At 41.0% G+C, this 17002-nt stretch overlaps 1 protein-coding gene across 5 annotated transcripts in view; it reads left to right on the top strand.

Annotated features, from left to right (window-relative positions):
* The window catches only part of SLC11A2 (solute carrier family 11 member 2), a 124558-nt gene that overhangs the window by 51480 nt on the left and 56076 nt on the right, over positions 1-17002 (top strand). For all 5 annotated transcript variants that reach the window (XM_088465934.1, XM_088465933.1, XM_088465937.1 and 2 more), the window contains 8 exons: positions 3654-3734; positions 6122-6246; positions 6361-6486; positions 6591-6710; positions 7106-7212; positions 10081-10151; positions 11045-11112; positions 14289-14444. In XM_088465934.1, the coding sequence (XP_088322060.1) occupies positions 3654-3734; positions 6122-6246; positions 6361-6486; positions 6591-6710; positions 7106-7212; positions 10081-10151; positions 11045-11112; positions 14289-14444 (854 nt within the window). The remainder of the gene's footprint in view (positions 1-3653; positions 3735-6121; positions 6247-6360; positions 6487-6590; positions 6711-7105; positions 7213-10080; positions 10152-11044; positions 11113-14288; positions 14445-17002) is intronic.

Here is a 17002-nt window from a genome sequence, read left to right as displayed (position 1 = left end):
TTACCGCGATCATTCTAAGGGACCATAGACTCACTTGAGGAGTCGATGTTTTGAGGATCTGCATACAATGCTGCGTTTGTGTACGCGTTTGCGGGAAACGACGAGGCTCCGGTGGGCGTCTCAATACAAATTCAGCCGGCTGAAGCATTAGCATACTTTAGCAATTGCTAAGCGGCAATATTTGCAAATGCATTAGCGTACAACAGAGGACATCGCTCAATCATGGGGGGACACACAGACTCCACACAGATAGGGCCCTGGTGAGAATTGATCTCCTGACCCCAGATAACCACAGTCAGCTGGTGTGTGCCGATATCTATCCAGTACTTGTTTGAAAATGACCTTACTGATTTTGATTATACATTTTAGTGCCCCACGCCTGACCATATTGTAGCAGTTTGCAGATACCATAGCTTGTATGACCAGGAATACTGTAGATTAAATTGTATGTAAGTAACTATGAAAATAAGCATTTCAGTAACTAATGGGGATTTTTAGGATATTCTTTCCAATTATTGAGTTCTAAAATGTTAATGACTGTATTTAATCCGTCGAATAAACATGTATAACTTTCCTATTCTTGTCAATGGCTCAATTTACCAGTTCTTTCAGTTAGAATTAAGGTGCATACACACGGAACGATATATCGTAACAATATGAACAATAACGATATCATTCAACGATATATCATTCATATCGTTTCGTGTGTATGCAATGAACGACCAACGATGCGCGTTCCCTCTGGACTATAACGATATCGTCCATCAGGCATGCATGCAGGCCAATCTGGACGATAACGTGCATTTTCCATAGGGGTTTGCGATCATTGGTCGTTCATCGTTGGTGATATCTTTTGATGTGTGGATGAACAATATCGTTCATCCAGCACACCAGGAATTTCAAGGGAGATCGTTCAGCGATATCATTCACTAAGCAGATCGTCCTGTGTGTGCCCAGTATATGTTATCGTAGTTCTGTTAATAGCATAGTCTTAGTGACCGCTCTGGAAGTTGTCACCAGTGTTATTCTATTCTTATCAGTTCTTCCATGTAACATGAAACGTCTGTCTTACTATAAAGGTTCCACTCTGTTGCTGCCAAGGTGGATAACTGGCATTGAATAACTAATATATATATATATATATATATATATATATATATATATATATATATATATAAACAAGGTAATAGAGATGCAAGCTGTTATATATACTTGCTGTAGTGATGGAAGTTTTCTCTTTGCAATATATTCAAGATCACATATTTTTAGGCCTCTACAGCGTCCTGTGTGAGAGGACTGCAAAGTGGTCACATGGTCTTGGACAGACGCTCATTGTTGTACGCCAGGATTTCTGTACTCTTGCATGTGACACTTCTGTACCACTTTCAGCCCTTTAATAAATCTTCAACACTAGAACTGATGGTGTATGTGACCGTGTCAATATCCACAGCATAAATTCTCATCTTTCTCATAAACTTACTTTGTAGTAGAACTGAAACTCTTTGCTCCTAATAGGCGTGTACCCTAGTGACATTAATGTACTGGTTTGCATAAATGGCAATCTATTTCTTTATGGTTCAGCCTTGTATTGTTGCTACTTTTGGAAAAGTGTTTTGTTCATAGTAACACAGAATTGGCAAATTGTTCAAATGACCACATCTTGCATGAACAGGAGACCTGTATATTAAGCGGATTACTGAGTTCTCATCACCCTGGAGAGTATTAATCCCTAAGTAGCATTATATCATATTTTCCTTTTGGCCAGTAGATGATTCTGTACATATCACGGCTGGTTCTAATGTCTGTATATTCTGCCAAAGGTGTTTGGCAAACTGAAGAGCACTATACAAATTATAATCCATAAAATCATGCAGTATTCTTTCTTCAGAACTTAATCGATCACTACTTTGCCTTTTTCACGGCATCAGTAACGGCACAGCTAACAGCAGCCCAACATGACTCTGCATAGAAATATTATACTATTATAATTGTACCTGTGGGCTTGGTCAGACAAGTGCGTCTACAGTAATTCCTCACATCGCATTCTAGAGTGAAGGCAACGTGAGTAGATCTCTCCGAAGTCAGTACAGGCCTCTGATTGCTGGTCAGGACTGACCTATGATTTATAATGCTGTCCGTGTGAACAGCATTGGCTGATACTGTACTGGGATCATTCATCTGTTTCCTGCCTGATTATCAGTGATATACTCTTAGTGTGATGTGAGCAGCATCTATTACAAATTTGCTGGTCTGAACGTGTCTCATTGTTTCACCTGAATTACACTGATTTTCTGGTCTCCTAAAAATCTTCATACACTTCAGCGTGATCCTAAAACAAGTCATTCATAGACATGTATGAAAATGTTTGACCATGCTCTCAGATGCACCTAAATGCTAGTAATCTGTGTGGAGATACTGGAAGGGTATATGGGGCAGTGCTGGGAAATAATAGCACAAAGTTGTCAGTAGGGTGAGATGTAAGCTCTTACAGACAGGGCTTCGGTGACGTTGTGTTCCCATGTGACATATTGCATATACTGCTTATATGTACAGAGTCATTGGGTATGCTTGTTTATTTCAGTGATTTCCTATACTCTATGGGCCATTTTCAATTAGCCTGCGAAAACGAGTTATGTCATTTTCACCTGTTTCACTTATCCCCATATTCAATTACAAAGACTTTTCGCAGGTACGATAATTCTTTGTAGAAAAACGGGGATAAGTTTTCACCACTGTTTAGGTGGCGAAAAAAAGTGCAGAATTGGGGTGCAGAATAAAAAAAAATAGCCTGCAGCCTTGGGAATGCCCCCTTAATGTAATCTGTGTCAAAAAAATTTAAAAAATTCCTCAGGACACCCCAAAAAAAGGAGTTTCATTTTGGAGGTGAAAAAAAATGTTAGGGAACAAACATAAAATCTAGCAACATATCCCTCAGGAGGGGTTCCCAAGTATGCGGCAGGTGTTTTCTAGAATGTGGGTGGTAGCAGCAGGTGAATTTTTAAAAATAATTTTAGGGACTTAAAAATATGCTTGCACCCATTTTCATGTACCCCATATTTGATGGGCATAGTTATTTTTCCCCCCCAAAAAAGATAAATGCTATTCTTCACCACTTCGTCACAGGCGCATTCATGCACGTGCCGCGGCTATTTAAAAATCCCAATTACCTTCAGAAGGTCAAATCGGGGGTACCCATAGTGACCCCCCATGTCAGACCATCTTTAGGGGGGTGCCAGGATGATTTCCAGAAAATTGACAAGACTTTTCGATACTTACCTTTCCGCCGGGTCCCGTTTTCGCCGGATCGTAATTGAATATGGAGATAAGTGGGCACGCGCCCAATACTTAATCCCAGTAATAAACCTCCGATGATGGCGAAAAGTCCGAGCTCGGACTTTTCGCCTCAAATTGAATATGGCCCAAAGTGTTTGTTTTGAAAGTGTTATAGGCTTTATGAAGTTTGCAGGAATGTATTGCATTTCCTATTACAATACATGGTTTATATGGTGCTGCTGGTCCCTCTGTCAGTGATGGAATACATAGTAAATTATGTGTAGTTTACATTGTCTAATCTACAGATGGTATTTGTTCATGTGCGATAAACACATAGCGCTGTTTTCTATGCTAATCTTTTTTTTATCTTTCTATTTTAGTTAATGTGGCCAGCTCCAAAGAAAGTGAGCCAGCTGTAACAACCGCCACCATGTCGGACCAAAATTACCAACACTTAGATGGTAAGCTCTGTCGCCAATTCCTGCAAGTCGCTGACTACAGCATGCTGTGCTGAGGAATAACCCTGCTTCCTGCAACGCAGATGCAGCTGGTTAAACACTGTTTCAGGGTTACCTTTCTCTAATCTTTGCCTGTTCCTAAAACATTACAGCAAGTCAAGTAAAACAAATGTAATTTCTTGATCTTCATAACGTCTGTACAACAATCAGGTGGCTGTACATTACAGTTACTAAAAGCTTGTAGTCGTTCAGGGGGATGATCTAATCCCAAATTGCGGTGTCTAGTAGGTGGGTGTAATATTGCTGGGGCGTCTGATATGGCAGAGTTGCTGCAGGCCTAGTAGATATTATTTGGTGGTGAATATTGTTATCGGTGTAGAACAGGACATAGTACAGTTATAAGAATGCTAAGGACTGATGGCATACTTACAATACATATCTATCCTCACAGCCACCACCAACTGCTCAGATTGTTTGCATGCTATTGATAATTCTGTACTGCATATTGTAAGCTGATTACCTAGCACAACATTCCTATTTCTTAGTATAATTCTGCCACACTACATCAGGCCACAGTAAGCAGTAATGTGTAAGATGCATCCTTTTATTTCCCTTTTTTCTTTTTTTAATGGTGGCAAATGTCATAGTTAAGTCTTATTTTAGTGTGTCTTTAGCAAGACATCTAAGAAGTATATTGTCATTTTCTCGGCCATGAAAATAAGCTTCCAAAATGTGACGTAAGTAAATAGCTGTTGGTGAACAGCACTTTTCAAATTATTTGACGGATTCTCAATGAGAGTAAAGTCTGTTTTTTGACTGGGCCACTCTGACTTTTTTTTTCATTCTAAATAATGTGTGACACAGTACCAGCGCAGAACTCTCAGTATAGCACACTTAAGTGTGTATGGTCACACTTAATTAAAGGTGTGACCATGCACCCCATATTCCAAAGTTATCAATAAATAACAAGGGATGCCCACTCGATTACATACAAAAAAACCCATGCAAACATCAAATAGTGTAGTATGTTAAATATATTCAGGAAAACCCTTCAGTGTCCAGAAAAGAAAATGTGATGTTTCCTTCTACCATAGATTTTCACCCTTCCCATATATATGTAAGGAAATGGCCCTGAGCATCTGTGTATCATAGTATGAATCCTCTTTTCTTTTTCCAAGGACATTGAGAGTCTCCAAAAAATGTGTCCGTATAAATGAAGAAGACAAAAGCTTGTGGCGTAATAACTTTACAACTTTCACAGTTCTTAATAAGAAAAATTACACTCACATTGTACATGAAATATTACAGCCTATCACAATATATTTATATCAAAATAAAGCCAGGATAGGTCTATCAATGGCATCCTGGGTCGGTCTTTTCAATTATCTGGAGGATGGAGTGAAATTTCAAGTCCTTCATTACTCCTCGCGACATGTTTCTATACTATATAGTTTCTTTCTCAAGTGAAAGTGGGTTTAAATACCCCAGTGTGTCTTTTGCTGTATAGTCATTGTTCTGGTGGAGTATGTCATCCCCCACACCAGGGTGCAGACGGTATTCATCCAAGAGTTGCTGGGATGAGTTGCTTTTTTTTAAGCTTGTATAAAAACATGCCTACCCTATTGTTGTTACATGGACCATTTCTGTTTCTGTTCATTGTTATATGCCTCTTAATGCCCCATCTAACAAGTGCTCTTCATGGTTGGATGGTGAGTTCTGGAGAATGCCATGTTATAGACTATTTCTCAGGTGTGCCTTATTGTCTGATGGCTGGGTGCAGTGCTGATTGTTTTCTTGTCCATTGTGACCAATTTGTGGCTGAGGTAAATTTAAAGGTATTAAGTCCTTGAAATCTACTCACCACCTTCTGTGTATACACTCATCTTCTTGAATGGTCTTTAATCTCTGTAACAAAGCTCTGTGGGATCTCTCATGTTCAGGCATATTTATGTAACAATTATTTGAAACTCTGTATTAGCTCACAGGTGAAGTCAAATCAGCAGTATAACCTGAAGATAACTGATTACACCAGGATTGATATAAGTTTATATTTAGTCAATATTTGATTGCATAAATTCACCCCTTTTATTGTATTTTTATTTGTAATCCAGAAAAAAAGCTTTTAATTGGGTGTTTTGTTTATTTATTAGATAGTGTTATGTGTTTCAGTGGTAAGAATTCCTTAATAAATCCATATTGAACCCATTATGTAAGAAAGTAAAGTGTGGAAAATACCACAGGGGTTATATACTTTTTAAAACCATTGTATCTTTCATCAGGGAGCAGCGAGCACACTGTTATTGCATGATGGCTTTATAGGCTCCAGCATTAAGCTCTGTGTTTACTGAGCAGATTATCATTATGTATTGTTCGGCCATCTTGCTTTTTAGATGGTGGATCTGAAGACCAAGGTTCCAAGCCAGATCTCAGTAATTGCAGCATTGAGCCGGTGGTGGAAGGTGAACCCTTTACAAGCTATTTTGATGAGAAAATCCCCATCCCAGAGGATGAGCGGGTAGGTTATTTAGAGAGGAAGAAGCTGACAGTGGGGACATTCATTTTAGCTGCTACTTGTACAGATACCTACACACAAATTAATTTACCCTAAAAAACCTTTATATTCTTACAGAACCCTTTGTTCAGTTTCCGAAAGCTGTGGGCCTTCACAGGTCCTGGCTTTTTAATGAGCATTGCCTATCTTGATCCAGGCAACATTGAATCTGACTTGCAGTCTGGCTCTGTAGCTGGTTTCAAGGTGAGTCAATGCTAGTTTTCTACTGCTTCCTTATGCATTTGTATACCTGCTGGAAGCAATAAAATGCTCAATGCTTTTTGTTAATGGATGTGATCTTTTCCCAGCTGCTGTGGGTTCTTCTGGCTTCCACTATTATCGGCCTCCTTTTGCAGCGTCTGGCAGCCAGGCTGGGTGTAGTGACCGGTCTGCATCTAGCAGAAGTGTGCAACAGGCAGTATCCAAAGGTAAGTTCTCTTTAGTCAGGTACAACATAGCTATGCTCCCCTATTCTGAGCTCCTTTTCCTCTGCAGTTGTCTAGGACTCATATTATTTTATGGTACATTTTGTGTACTAGTAATGACAACACAGAGCTAGTCGTTAAGATCCCACTACATTCATCATGTCTTCACGTGATATGCTCAGGTAGTTCTTGATTCAGAATGAGCGCTATGAACATGGTGCGATAGTGTTCAAATCATCTGCCTGACACCTCCCTTAAAATTACATTAAGGAATTAATGCAGCAATCCATTAATGTATACCTAAAGTATATCTCACACTGATCCCATTTAACAACCTTTAATTTTCTTTTCTTTTTTTTAAATATTGTTGTGTGACAAGATATGTTGTGTGTTCTTAGGTTCCTCGCATTATCCTTTGGCTTATGGTGGAGTTGGCTATCATCGGATCTGACATGCAAGAGGTCATTGGCTCAGCCATTGCCATAAACCTCCTGTCTGTAGGAATGTAAGGTCCTTGTCTGCTTTCTTTAATATCACACAGTTTTACCCTGAAGCTGAGCTGAATACGATTAATTGTTACCATATTGCGTGAATGGGACTAATGGCCTGATTCAGCAGAGGACGCAGTTAAGGAGCCTAACGCAGATTCCAGATTATTGGGAACCGGCACATGTGCAGAACTGGTCCTGCGAGATTGCATGCAGCTCTGTTTATGCCTCTGCCTGATTGACAGGTAGAGGCACTTGTGGGGCAGAGCGGGGATGGCCTGCATTTCCAGAAACGGGAATGTATCGTCTCTGTTTTCCGTTGGTGGCAAGGCCAGGGTCTGCGTCCACGGGAGCAGACTTCCTGGCTTTGCAGACTGTCAGGACCGGGGCAGTCTGCGGTAGACTTCAGCTACCGCAGCCTGACCAAAGGGCAGGGGCGTATCTACGCATTGGCCAGGATGGCACTCGCCAGGGGCGCCAGCCAAAGGGGGGGCGCCATCCGGCAGTGCCACAAGCAGCCAATGGGTGGACTACCCCGCTAGTCCCCCGGGCCCCAAGTGTAGGGTAGACCGCAGCAAGAGGGGTCTTCCCTACACAGTTTACAAACACATAGCCGCCAGCGGTGGCTGTCTGTTAGTTATAGCAGCCAGCCAATAAGAGTCAGACAGACTCTCATTGGCTGCTGCGTCCATGGAGGGAGCTGGCTGGAGCTCACTCATGAACTCCGCCTTCCGGCTCCCCCCAGCAGCGGGTGATGGGAGAGACGTCATGACAGCTCTCCCATCCCATAGTACAGAGCGAGAGCGGGCCCGGAGGAATGGACAGCGGTGGTCGTCAGCAGGAGCGGGGATCAGGTAAGTTGCTTTTTTTTTTTTTCTGGCACAGCACAGTGGGGGAGTGTGGCTACTAGGAGGCACTGTATAGGGGATGGCCGCTACTGGGGGCACTGTATTGTGGTGGCCGCTACTGGGGGCACGTTATGGGGGGGGGATGGATGCTACTGGGGGCACTGTATTGTGGGGGCCGCTACTGGGGGCACGTTATGGGGGGTTGGCTGCTTCTGGGGGGCACTGCATAGGGGGACTACTACTGGGGGCACTGTATAGGAGGACTACTACTGGGGGCACTGCATAGGGGGCACGTCCTAAAATTATGGGGGGAGGGGGGCGCCAGTCCATTACCTTGCCAGGGGCGCTCGGATCCCTAGATATACCCCTCCCAAAGGGTCAACAGTCGCTACCATTGGTTGCGATGGTGATCCTAGGCTGCGACTTTGGTCGCAGCGGTAAGATCACAGATGCAGAAGAAGGTGTCAGACACCTCCTGCTGCATTTGCATTTTAGCAAGGACGGAATTGCAAAGCTGCTTGTGTGCGGCTTTGCAATTCTGTCCTCTGCTGAATCAGGTTCTAAGTGCGTATATTCTCCCCTAGACAGGGTTGTATGCATCTTTGTGGTGCAGCCCGCCCCTATTTATATGCTGAGTTAGATACTCCGCACCAGCCTGTATTTGATGCAAATGATACATCTGAAAATGGGTGTCTGTATGCTTCTGTTCAGCTCTCTATAGACTGCAATTCCATCGTCATGCCCTCTCTGATCTTTGCTTATACTAGACATGCGATGACATCCATATGACTCAGCATCACAGTAATTACATATGCTGAGTTCCAGAACATGCGCAGTGTGAACACACGTAAGATGCGCTTTGCAAAATGGCGTACGTTCAACTCAGCATCAGTCTTTTTATCTATAACATGCTATGGTCACACTTCAATGCCAGGCAACAAGAAGAGTACATCTAGCAATTTGTAAAATAAATTTTTTTTATGAGCGTCATTGGTGGGACACAGGTACCGTGGGTTTTAGGTCTCGTCACAAAGTGGTTGGAAAAGTATTTCCTCCATAGCAACCTTACCAAGAGACTGGTCTCCTCTCCAGGACCTGTTTGGTGGCATCACTGACCGTTTGGCAGGATGGTAGCTGGAGGCTTGGTTACCAGGAGGAGCGAGTTATTTTGAGAGAATAAGCACAACCTCATGTCTTGCGAATTTCAGTTGAACTTCTTGCTCATAGCTGACTTAAGGTGCCCACACACTGTCAGATATTTTGCAGATTTCGACGCATCGGAACGACAAATCGTGGAAAATATGTGCAAATCGTGAGTGTCCACTGACGATAACGATGCCGATGCACGTGCCCGCAAGTCGTCCTTCGTGTCTTCGGATCTTACCTATTGCGGGTAAGATCAGGCAATCTCTTTGATGATGCACTGGAAATCGTTAAGGACGCACGATAAGTCATTAGTAGATCGTTTGTCAAAATGAACACTTTATACACGATACCGTTTGTCTAGGACTGTCGGGGAATTCAAGGGAAATCGTTAACGAAATTGCATCGTTTGCGAGCCGGTCAGTGTGTGGGCACCTTTAGAGTCCTATAAGAGATGGTAGCTGTGACAACTTGCCCACATCTCCTGGGCAGTGCAGGGCTCAGATTGTTTTGTTTTTTTAAATGTTCTTTTCTAGAATTATTCTTCTATATGATATTTTGCAACTTTGTATGTATATGACAGTGGGAAAAAATAAGAACATTAAAAAATTTATTTAGTATTATAGTGCCAAAAAATACTGCAAGCCATAGCAAGCATGAGACATTTGTGATTATTGATTTAATGTACATAGACTATACATTTTCTACTGGAGTTAGAAAGAAATAAACTTCTGCTTACTATGCCTAGTATCAAGGATGACAAACTCATTATATCATTTTACATGCATTTATAATTTACAGTGGAAATATGTTATTTCTACATTGCATGTCTCATATGTAAGACAACAGATGTTTAAGAGATTATCCTTTAACACCCTTGTTCTGTCTCTGTAGAATTCCATTATGGGGTGGAGTGTTGATAACAATAGTCGACACCTTTTTCTTCCTCTTTCTGGATAAGTATGGTAAGTATACAAATATGGAGATTAAGCTTGTAGATGTGCCAGGTGGGTTTCTCCATGTACTAACATCACAGTCACTGAACCATCTGAGCTGCCCCTGGCCAGAAATTGGATGGATAACATCAGTAAAAAGCACCAGTTACACCAAAAATAAAAAGTTTCAAATAAAGACCTACATCTTTCAATTATTTGTAGAAGTGTTATTTATTATGTTTTCATGTTTAGTGCCGATAAAATAACATTTGGCCATTTTACTTACTTATATATCCTGACTTCACAATTAACTCTATTATTTTCTAAAGGGATTTCATTGTATTTATAGTTTACTTAATTAACTGTGATCTGCAAACTGACCTGACACAGGTTATATTTATTAAGTACATTGGCATTTCTTAGCAAAAACTCAAGAGTAGAGCTCATATTCTCATTGTGCCTTTAATGACTTGGTCAGTAGGTTCCCCTGAGACTTAGAGAATTTCTCTCATGCTACCATACATAGTAATATCCTTGGGTGGAGTGGGAACATGAAAGAGCAGAGCAGCGATTCTCATAATTTGGATTATAGATGTGTCCACATACATATAACCTCCTTGCGCATTAAATAACCCTTCTAGTCGCGCCATATCGTGCTGTGACTCTGTAGCGCACAAGCATCTTCTGCTGATTAAAATGATATGCAGCATGCCTATATTCTGTGTGCAACTACGGGTGTATCTGCATGCGAAATGCTACGTTACAGTGTCGGCAGCTGCTTTTGCGTCCTATTTACATCGCTGTGTGAATAAGACGCACTGGAAGGTAAAAGTTGCACGAAGAGACTACTGAGTCATAGGGCGCTCACTCATTATGTGTAACGCGCCTTGTCCTCACATAGTAATATTGTGCTTTATTTGTAGGTTTGCGGAAGCTGGAAGCATTATTTGGGATACTTATTACAATTATGGCAATAACATTTGGCTATGAGGTAAGTTTTCCCAGAAATCATGTTGATTACGAGTCTTTGGGCCTGGTTCTGAGGCGCAAAAATGAATGAAAACCCCCACGACGCAATGTGTTATACAGAGTGCATGCACAAAGGTCCTGATGTGATCGGGAGAGATGGTATCAGAGCTGTGGCGAAAAATAATGGATGTTCCCAGGCGGTGACTGGGAGGCGGCTACTAGTGCAGGCAAAACTGGCCCACTCAGAGGGCGTATTATGGGAGTGTATCGGGCGTGTTAATGCAAGTAGCTGTGTCCACTGACGCACAGCAGCAAGAGGAGGAGGCCATGGTCAGAGGGAGAAGCTGCAGCTGCTATAGGGCTGGTGAAAGTTTCAATGGTGCGACCGGTGGTGGTCTCTAAGGACGCATCAATCTGTATCACAGCGGGTGTGGTATAAAAGATAACCGTTAAAAGGTTGACAATGTCTAGATAGACACCAAATGTAAAGGTGTGTATCCACTAGACGAGAGTGGAGCGACTGTACGATTACAACATTGTAAACGTGCAATTGTTCTCCATCCTGTGCAGTGGATAATGTGCCCACACTGAGCGATATGTCATTCAGTGCAGGCACCCTCCCTCATCCCCGAGCATGCACAACCTGTCGTTATCGGCAGATTGACCTCCATGTTCAGGCAATGATTGATGTCGAAAACGACCAGTGGGAGTGTGCATCGCTGGTCGTTTTCAACATTTTCATGCACGATTTATGAGCGATTGAACAATAATGATGTCGTAATCGTTCAATTGCTCAATTTAATCGTCTAGTGGATACGCACCTTTTAGACAGGCGATAAGTCAAGAGGTACAAAATGTCGACACTAAAAGTTGACATGAAAGAAGGTCGACATGTGCGAATGGTCGACACAAAAATTAAAATTTTTCTAGCTTTTTTTTTTTTCTCTAACCCTCCCTCCTGGTGCCTAACCCCAACCGTCGGGGTGGGTGCCTTACCCTAACCATTGGGGTAAGTGCCTAACCCTAAACCTAGCCTTAAAAAAATAAAATGTGTTGACCCTGTCGACCATTTGTACACATCAACCTTCTTCCATCTCGACTTTTGTCCCTGTCGACCTATTGCCTGTCTAACATCTGGTGTCTATCTAGACATTGTCGAACTGTTAACTGTCTGTCTATAGTCCGGATACCATTGCAGCATGCACAGGTGCTAAACGTGGGCGTCTCAGTCCTTTGGTGTGTATCCACTAGGCCGCATGTATGTACACAAAGGAAGGAGTTTGTAGCGGCATTTGCATAAACTCGTAGACGGGCATCTGCCAATACACTCATTTGCTTTGGCATGCGACTCAAATCAGGCCCTCAGCCTTATCCTGTCAATCAATTTAATCAATCATTCAGTATTCATAACAAAGATAATATGAAATAGTTAATGCCCATAGTAAATCTGTATGTACAGTCGGGTGCATAAATATTGGGACATTGACAGAATTTTCATATTTTAGCCTCTATTCACCACCACAATGGCTTTGAAATGAAACAAACAAGATGTGATTTAACTGCAGACTTTCAGATTTAATTTGAGGGTAATTACATCCAAATCAGGTGAACGGTGTAGGAATTACAACGGTTTCTGTATGTGCCTCCCACTTTTTAAGGTGCCAAAAGTAATGGGACTATCAACTCAAAAGCTATTTCATGGACAGGTGTGGGCTATTCCCTCGTTATTTCATTATCAGGTAAAAGGTCTGGAGTTGATTCTAGGTGTGACATTTGCATTTGGAATCAGTTTCTGTCGACTCTCAATATGAGATCCAAAGAGCTGTCACTATCAGTGAAGCAAGCCATCATTAGGCTGAAAAATCAAAACAAACCCATCAGAGAGATAGCAAAAACATTAGGTGTGGCCAAATCAACTGTTTGGAACATTCTTAAAAAGAAAGAACGCACCTGAGAGCTCAGCAACACCAAAAGACCCGGAAGACCATGGAAAACAACTGTGGTGGATGACAGAAGAATTATTTCCCTGGTGAAGAAAAACCCCTTCACAACAGTTGGCCAAATCAAGAACACAGGATGTAAACCATTGGTGAGCCACAAAATCAGGAAGACCAGATTAGAGTTTGCCAAACAACATCTAAAGAAGCCATTACAGTTCTGGAACAACATGCTATGGACAGTTGAGACAAAGATCAACTTGTACCAGAGTGATGAGAAGAGTATGGAGAAGGAAAAGAACTGCTTATGATCCAAAACATACCACCTCATCAGTGAAGCATGGTGGCGGTAGTGTCATGGCGTGGGCATGTACGGCTGCCAATGGAACTGGTTCCCTTGTATTTATTGATGATGTGACTGCTGACAAAAGCAGCAGAATGAATTCTGAAGTGTTTTAGGCAATATTATATGCTCATATTCCGTCAAATGCTTCAGAACTCATTGGATGGCGCTTCACAGTGCAGATGGACAATGACCCGAAGCATACTGCAAAAGCAACCAAAGAGTTTTTTAAGGCTAAAAAGTGGAATGTTATGCAATGGCCAAGTCAATCCCCTGACCTGAATCCGATTGAGCATGCATTTCACTTGATGAAGACAAAACTGAAGGGAAAATGCCCCAAGAACAAGCAGGAACTGAAGACAGTTGCAGTAGAGGCCTGGCAGAGCATCACCAGGGATGAAACCCAGCGTCTGGTGATGTCTATGCGTTCCAGACTTCAGTCAGTAATTGCCTGCAAAGGATTTGCAACAAAGTATTAAAAAGTGAAAGTTAGATTTAGGGTTGTTTAGTTTGTCCCATTAGATTTGGCCCCTTAAAAAGTGGGAGGCACATATAGAAACCGTTGTAATTCCTACACCGTTCACCTGATCTGGATGTAATTACCGTCAAATTAAATCTGAAAGTCTGCAGTTAAATCACATCTTGTTTGTTTCATTTCAAAGCCATTGTGGTGGTGAATAGAGGCCAAAATATGAAAATTCTGTCAATGTCCCAATATTTATGCACCTGACTGTATATAAAGAGATGTACTAGTAGCTGTGTTTAAGCTTTCAAATTAGCTTTCACAGTTTTAGCTACTGTAATAACCAGGGAAGGTTGTAAATGTTGTAGGAAAAGTCTATGTAAACTGATTCTCCGGTCTCTGTGCAGAGGGGCCGATCAGATTAACTCATTACAGTAATCTCACATCTTTTCCAGTATGTTCGAGTTAAACCTGACCAAGGACAGCTTCTTAAGGGCATGTTTTTTCCTTACTGCGAAGGCTGTGGGACCCCTCAACTTGAGCAAGCGGTGGGGATTGTGGGAGCTGTCATCATGCCACATAACATGTACTTACACTCAGCTTTGGTTAAGGTATTTATCTGTATAAACTTTTACATTTCAAAACAAACTTTAATTTTTCATAACATCTTTTACTAATCATGCATCTGGCTACAAAATCACAACTTGCGTAACTGAATAGACCTTAGGTAAATGTGAGAATAGCATCTGTAGAAAATAGATGGAGTAATTTACAATAAGGAATCGCATTTGAATAATTCTGTAGCCATCAGGAAAGCACGCAGTTCATTATGTTTACTTTCACTATGGTATGTTCAATCATGTTAGCAGTTTCTTGTATGTGAGATATATCACAAGTCGAGCACTCCCGGATTTTCTCCATAACTGTCCCAATATTCGACATCAATTTTTTTCTCAAATTCTTGATGCATTCGAATGAACAGAATAAAAAGTATGATGTGTTTTATAGCTCAAATACATTTTAGGTCACACACAAGGGCTCCACCTTCGTCTCTCCTCAGTGACTGATTATTAGTGAATCATAGCCTTGTTATATTCAAATCATAGAATAAACAATTAAGATTAAGGAGACTATATACTTACAAAAAATATATATTTGTTTTTTTTATAATACTATATGCTACTATTCATTTAATCCTGTATGTCAGCTAAGTAGACAGGCAGTGCAAATATTAGATAATTTACAATAAAAATGGATTAACTGCAAAATAAGTTGCACAGGGTGGGCCCTGTGGAAATTTTTGTCATGAGGCCCTAATAGGTTTCACAGGGATAAATCGGGAGATTTATTGATAACACAGAGATCAATTGGGAGAAAAAAATTGATAACACCAAGGTGATCCTCCATGAAATTAAACTCATCTGCCATCTTAAATCAATTAATATTAAATCAGAGAAAAGAAAATACTGGAGACAATAAACAAGAACAGTATTGGTAAACTTTTACTTTTTGTGCTTATCAACTTGCAAACTCTCCTGTAAAGTGTATGTATGTATACATACATATATTACATACACATATATATATATATGTATGTGTGTGTATATATATATATATATATATATATAATGTATGTAAGTAATATATTTTCCGCGCACTTATTGACATTGAAGGTTTTTGTGATTTTTAAAGCCTGAAATCCTGATAAATCCTGTCCATTCAAGAGATACACAGACAGACATTTAAGAAATATAAGTGAATTACAGAAACCTACAATACACTGGTTATATAAGTAATAAAGGGATTTGTAGGTACTCATGTGGGTGCTTCTAGGGTCAAAGCAGCCCTACCTATAACTGTGGGTTTCCCTATGAAACTCACCAGGATAGATAATAGCCAAGAAAAAAGGTGTCACAGATAAATGGCGCTACCCAGTAAACCATACAAAACTGAGAAATATCTAAAAGTTATTTAATGTAGGTAAAAAATACGAGGGGTACACAATAGAATACTCCTATAGATCACATATATAAACACCTGTAGCAAGATGGTGCAATAACAAGTCAGGTGGCTGTAACAAATGAATAAGATGCAGTTGAGATTGCAAAAACAATGAGAATAAAAACACAACCGATTCATAAAAGTAAAAACCCACTGGTATAAGTAAAGTTCTCCAGAACTGAGCGACAAAGCAAAGTATTCAATATTTCATGTAATAAATGCAGAGTGAAATGGAAGTTCCTACAGCCAACTGTAGAGAGGAGCCGCAGGTGTTATTGTGAAAAAAGATATGCAGAGGTACCGGTTTTCCCTTGCACGAGGCTCCTGAAGCTTAGCCAGTGGAGGTATGTCCTTCTTGGAGGGTCAGACTTCTGGGTGACACGGAGGTACGCCAACGCGTTTCGAGGCGCTTGCTGGTCTCTTCCTCAAAGCTAGTACTTACCCATGCTCTTGCTGGTCCTATTTATACAGAGAGGATCTCCTGGTATCTGGATTGTGGCTCCCAATCCTCTGGATTCTCGTTGGCTAAAAGATACAATACTGTTTGCTAGTGACTTGCTCAGGTCTCAAATAGATAGTATCGCTAAAGAAATTATTTCAGGTTACCAACTCTACTGTAATTTAGATTTGTAGAGAATATAAATTTGGGGGGAGATCTCCTGGATCCTCAGAGAGAAGAACACCATGGATGCTTGGCTCGTAGTGAGGAAAAGAGTCCCGGTTGCTGCCAAATTGGAAACTACTAGTTTATCTTATATAGCAGCATATTCTGTTGCGCTTTACAATTTGAATCAACATTAATAGAACAAGACTGGGTTGTAAAAGACAGACATAAAGGTAAGAGGGCCCTGCTCGCAAGCTTACAATGTATAGGGAATTAGGTGTTGATATACACAAGGATAGGTGCTACAATATGGTCCAGTCTGATTGCAGAGGTTCTTGGTGAGCTGTATGATCCAGTCACACAGGAAAGTTGGCCTAGGCCCAGGAGGATGTGAAATTGAAGAGAGAATATGTGATATGTGTATACTATAAGAAGGGAGTTAGATAGGTAAGCTATAAAAGGTTGTGTGGGTGTTCCTGGAATCTGATAAGCTTGTCTGAAGAGGTGAGTTTTTTAAGAGAAGGCTTGAATGTTTGGAGACTAGCGGAAAGCCTTATTGTGCGT

This window comes from Taudactylus pleione, unplaced genomic scaffold, assembly GCF_031769625.1.
Source record: "Taudactylus pleione unplaced genomic scaffold, aTauple2 ptg000065l, whole genome shotgun sequence".
Classification (NCBI taxonomy): domain Eukaryota; kingdom Metazoa; phylum Chordata; class Amphibia; order Anura; family Myobatrachidae; genus Taudactylus; species Taudactylus pleione.
Note: the sequence above shows the minus strand (reverse complement) of the source record. Positions and strands in the feature narration are given on the sequence as shown.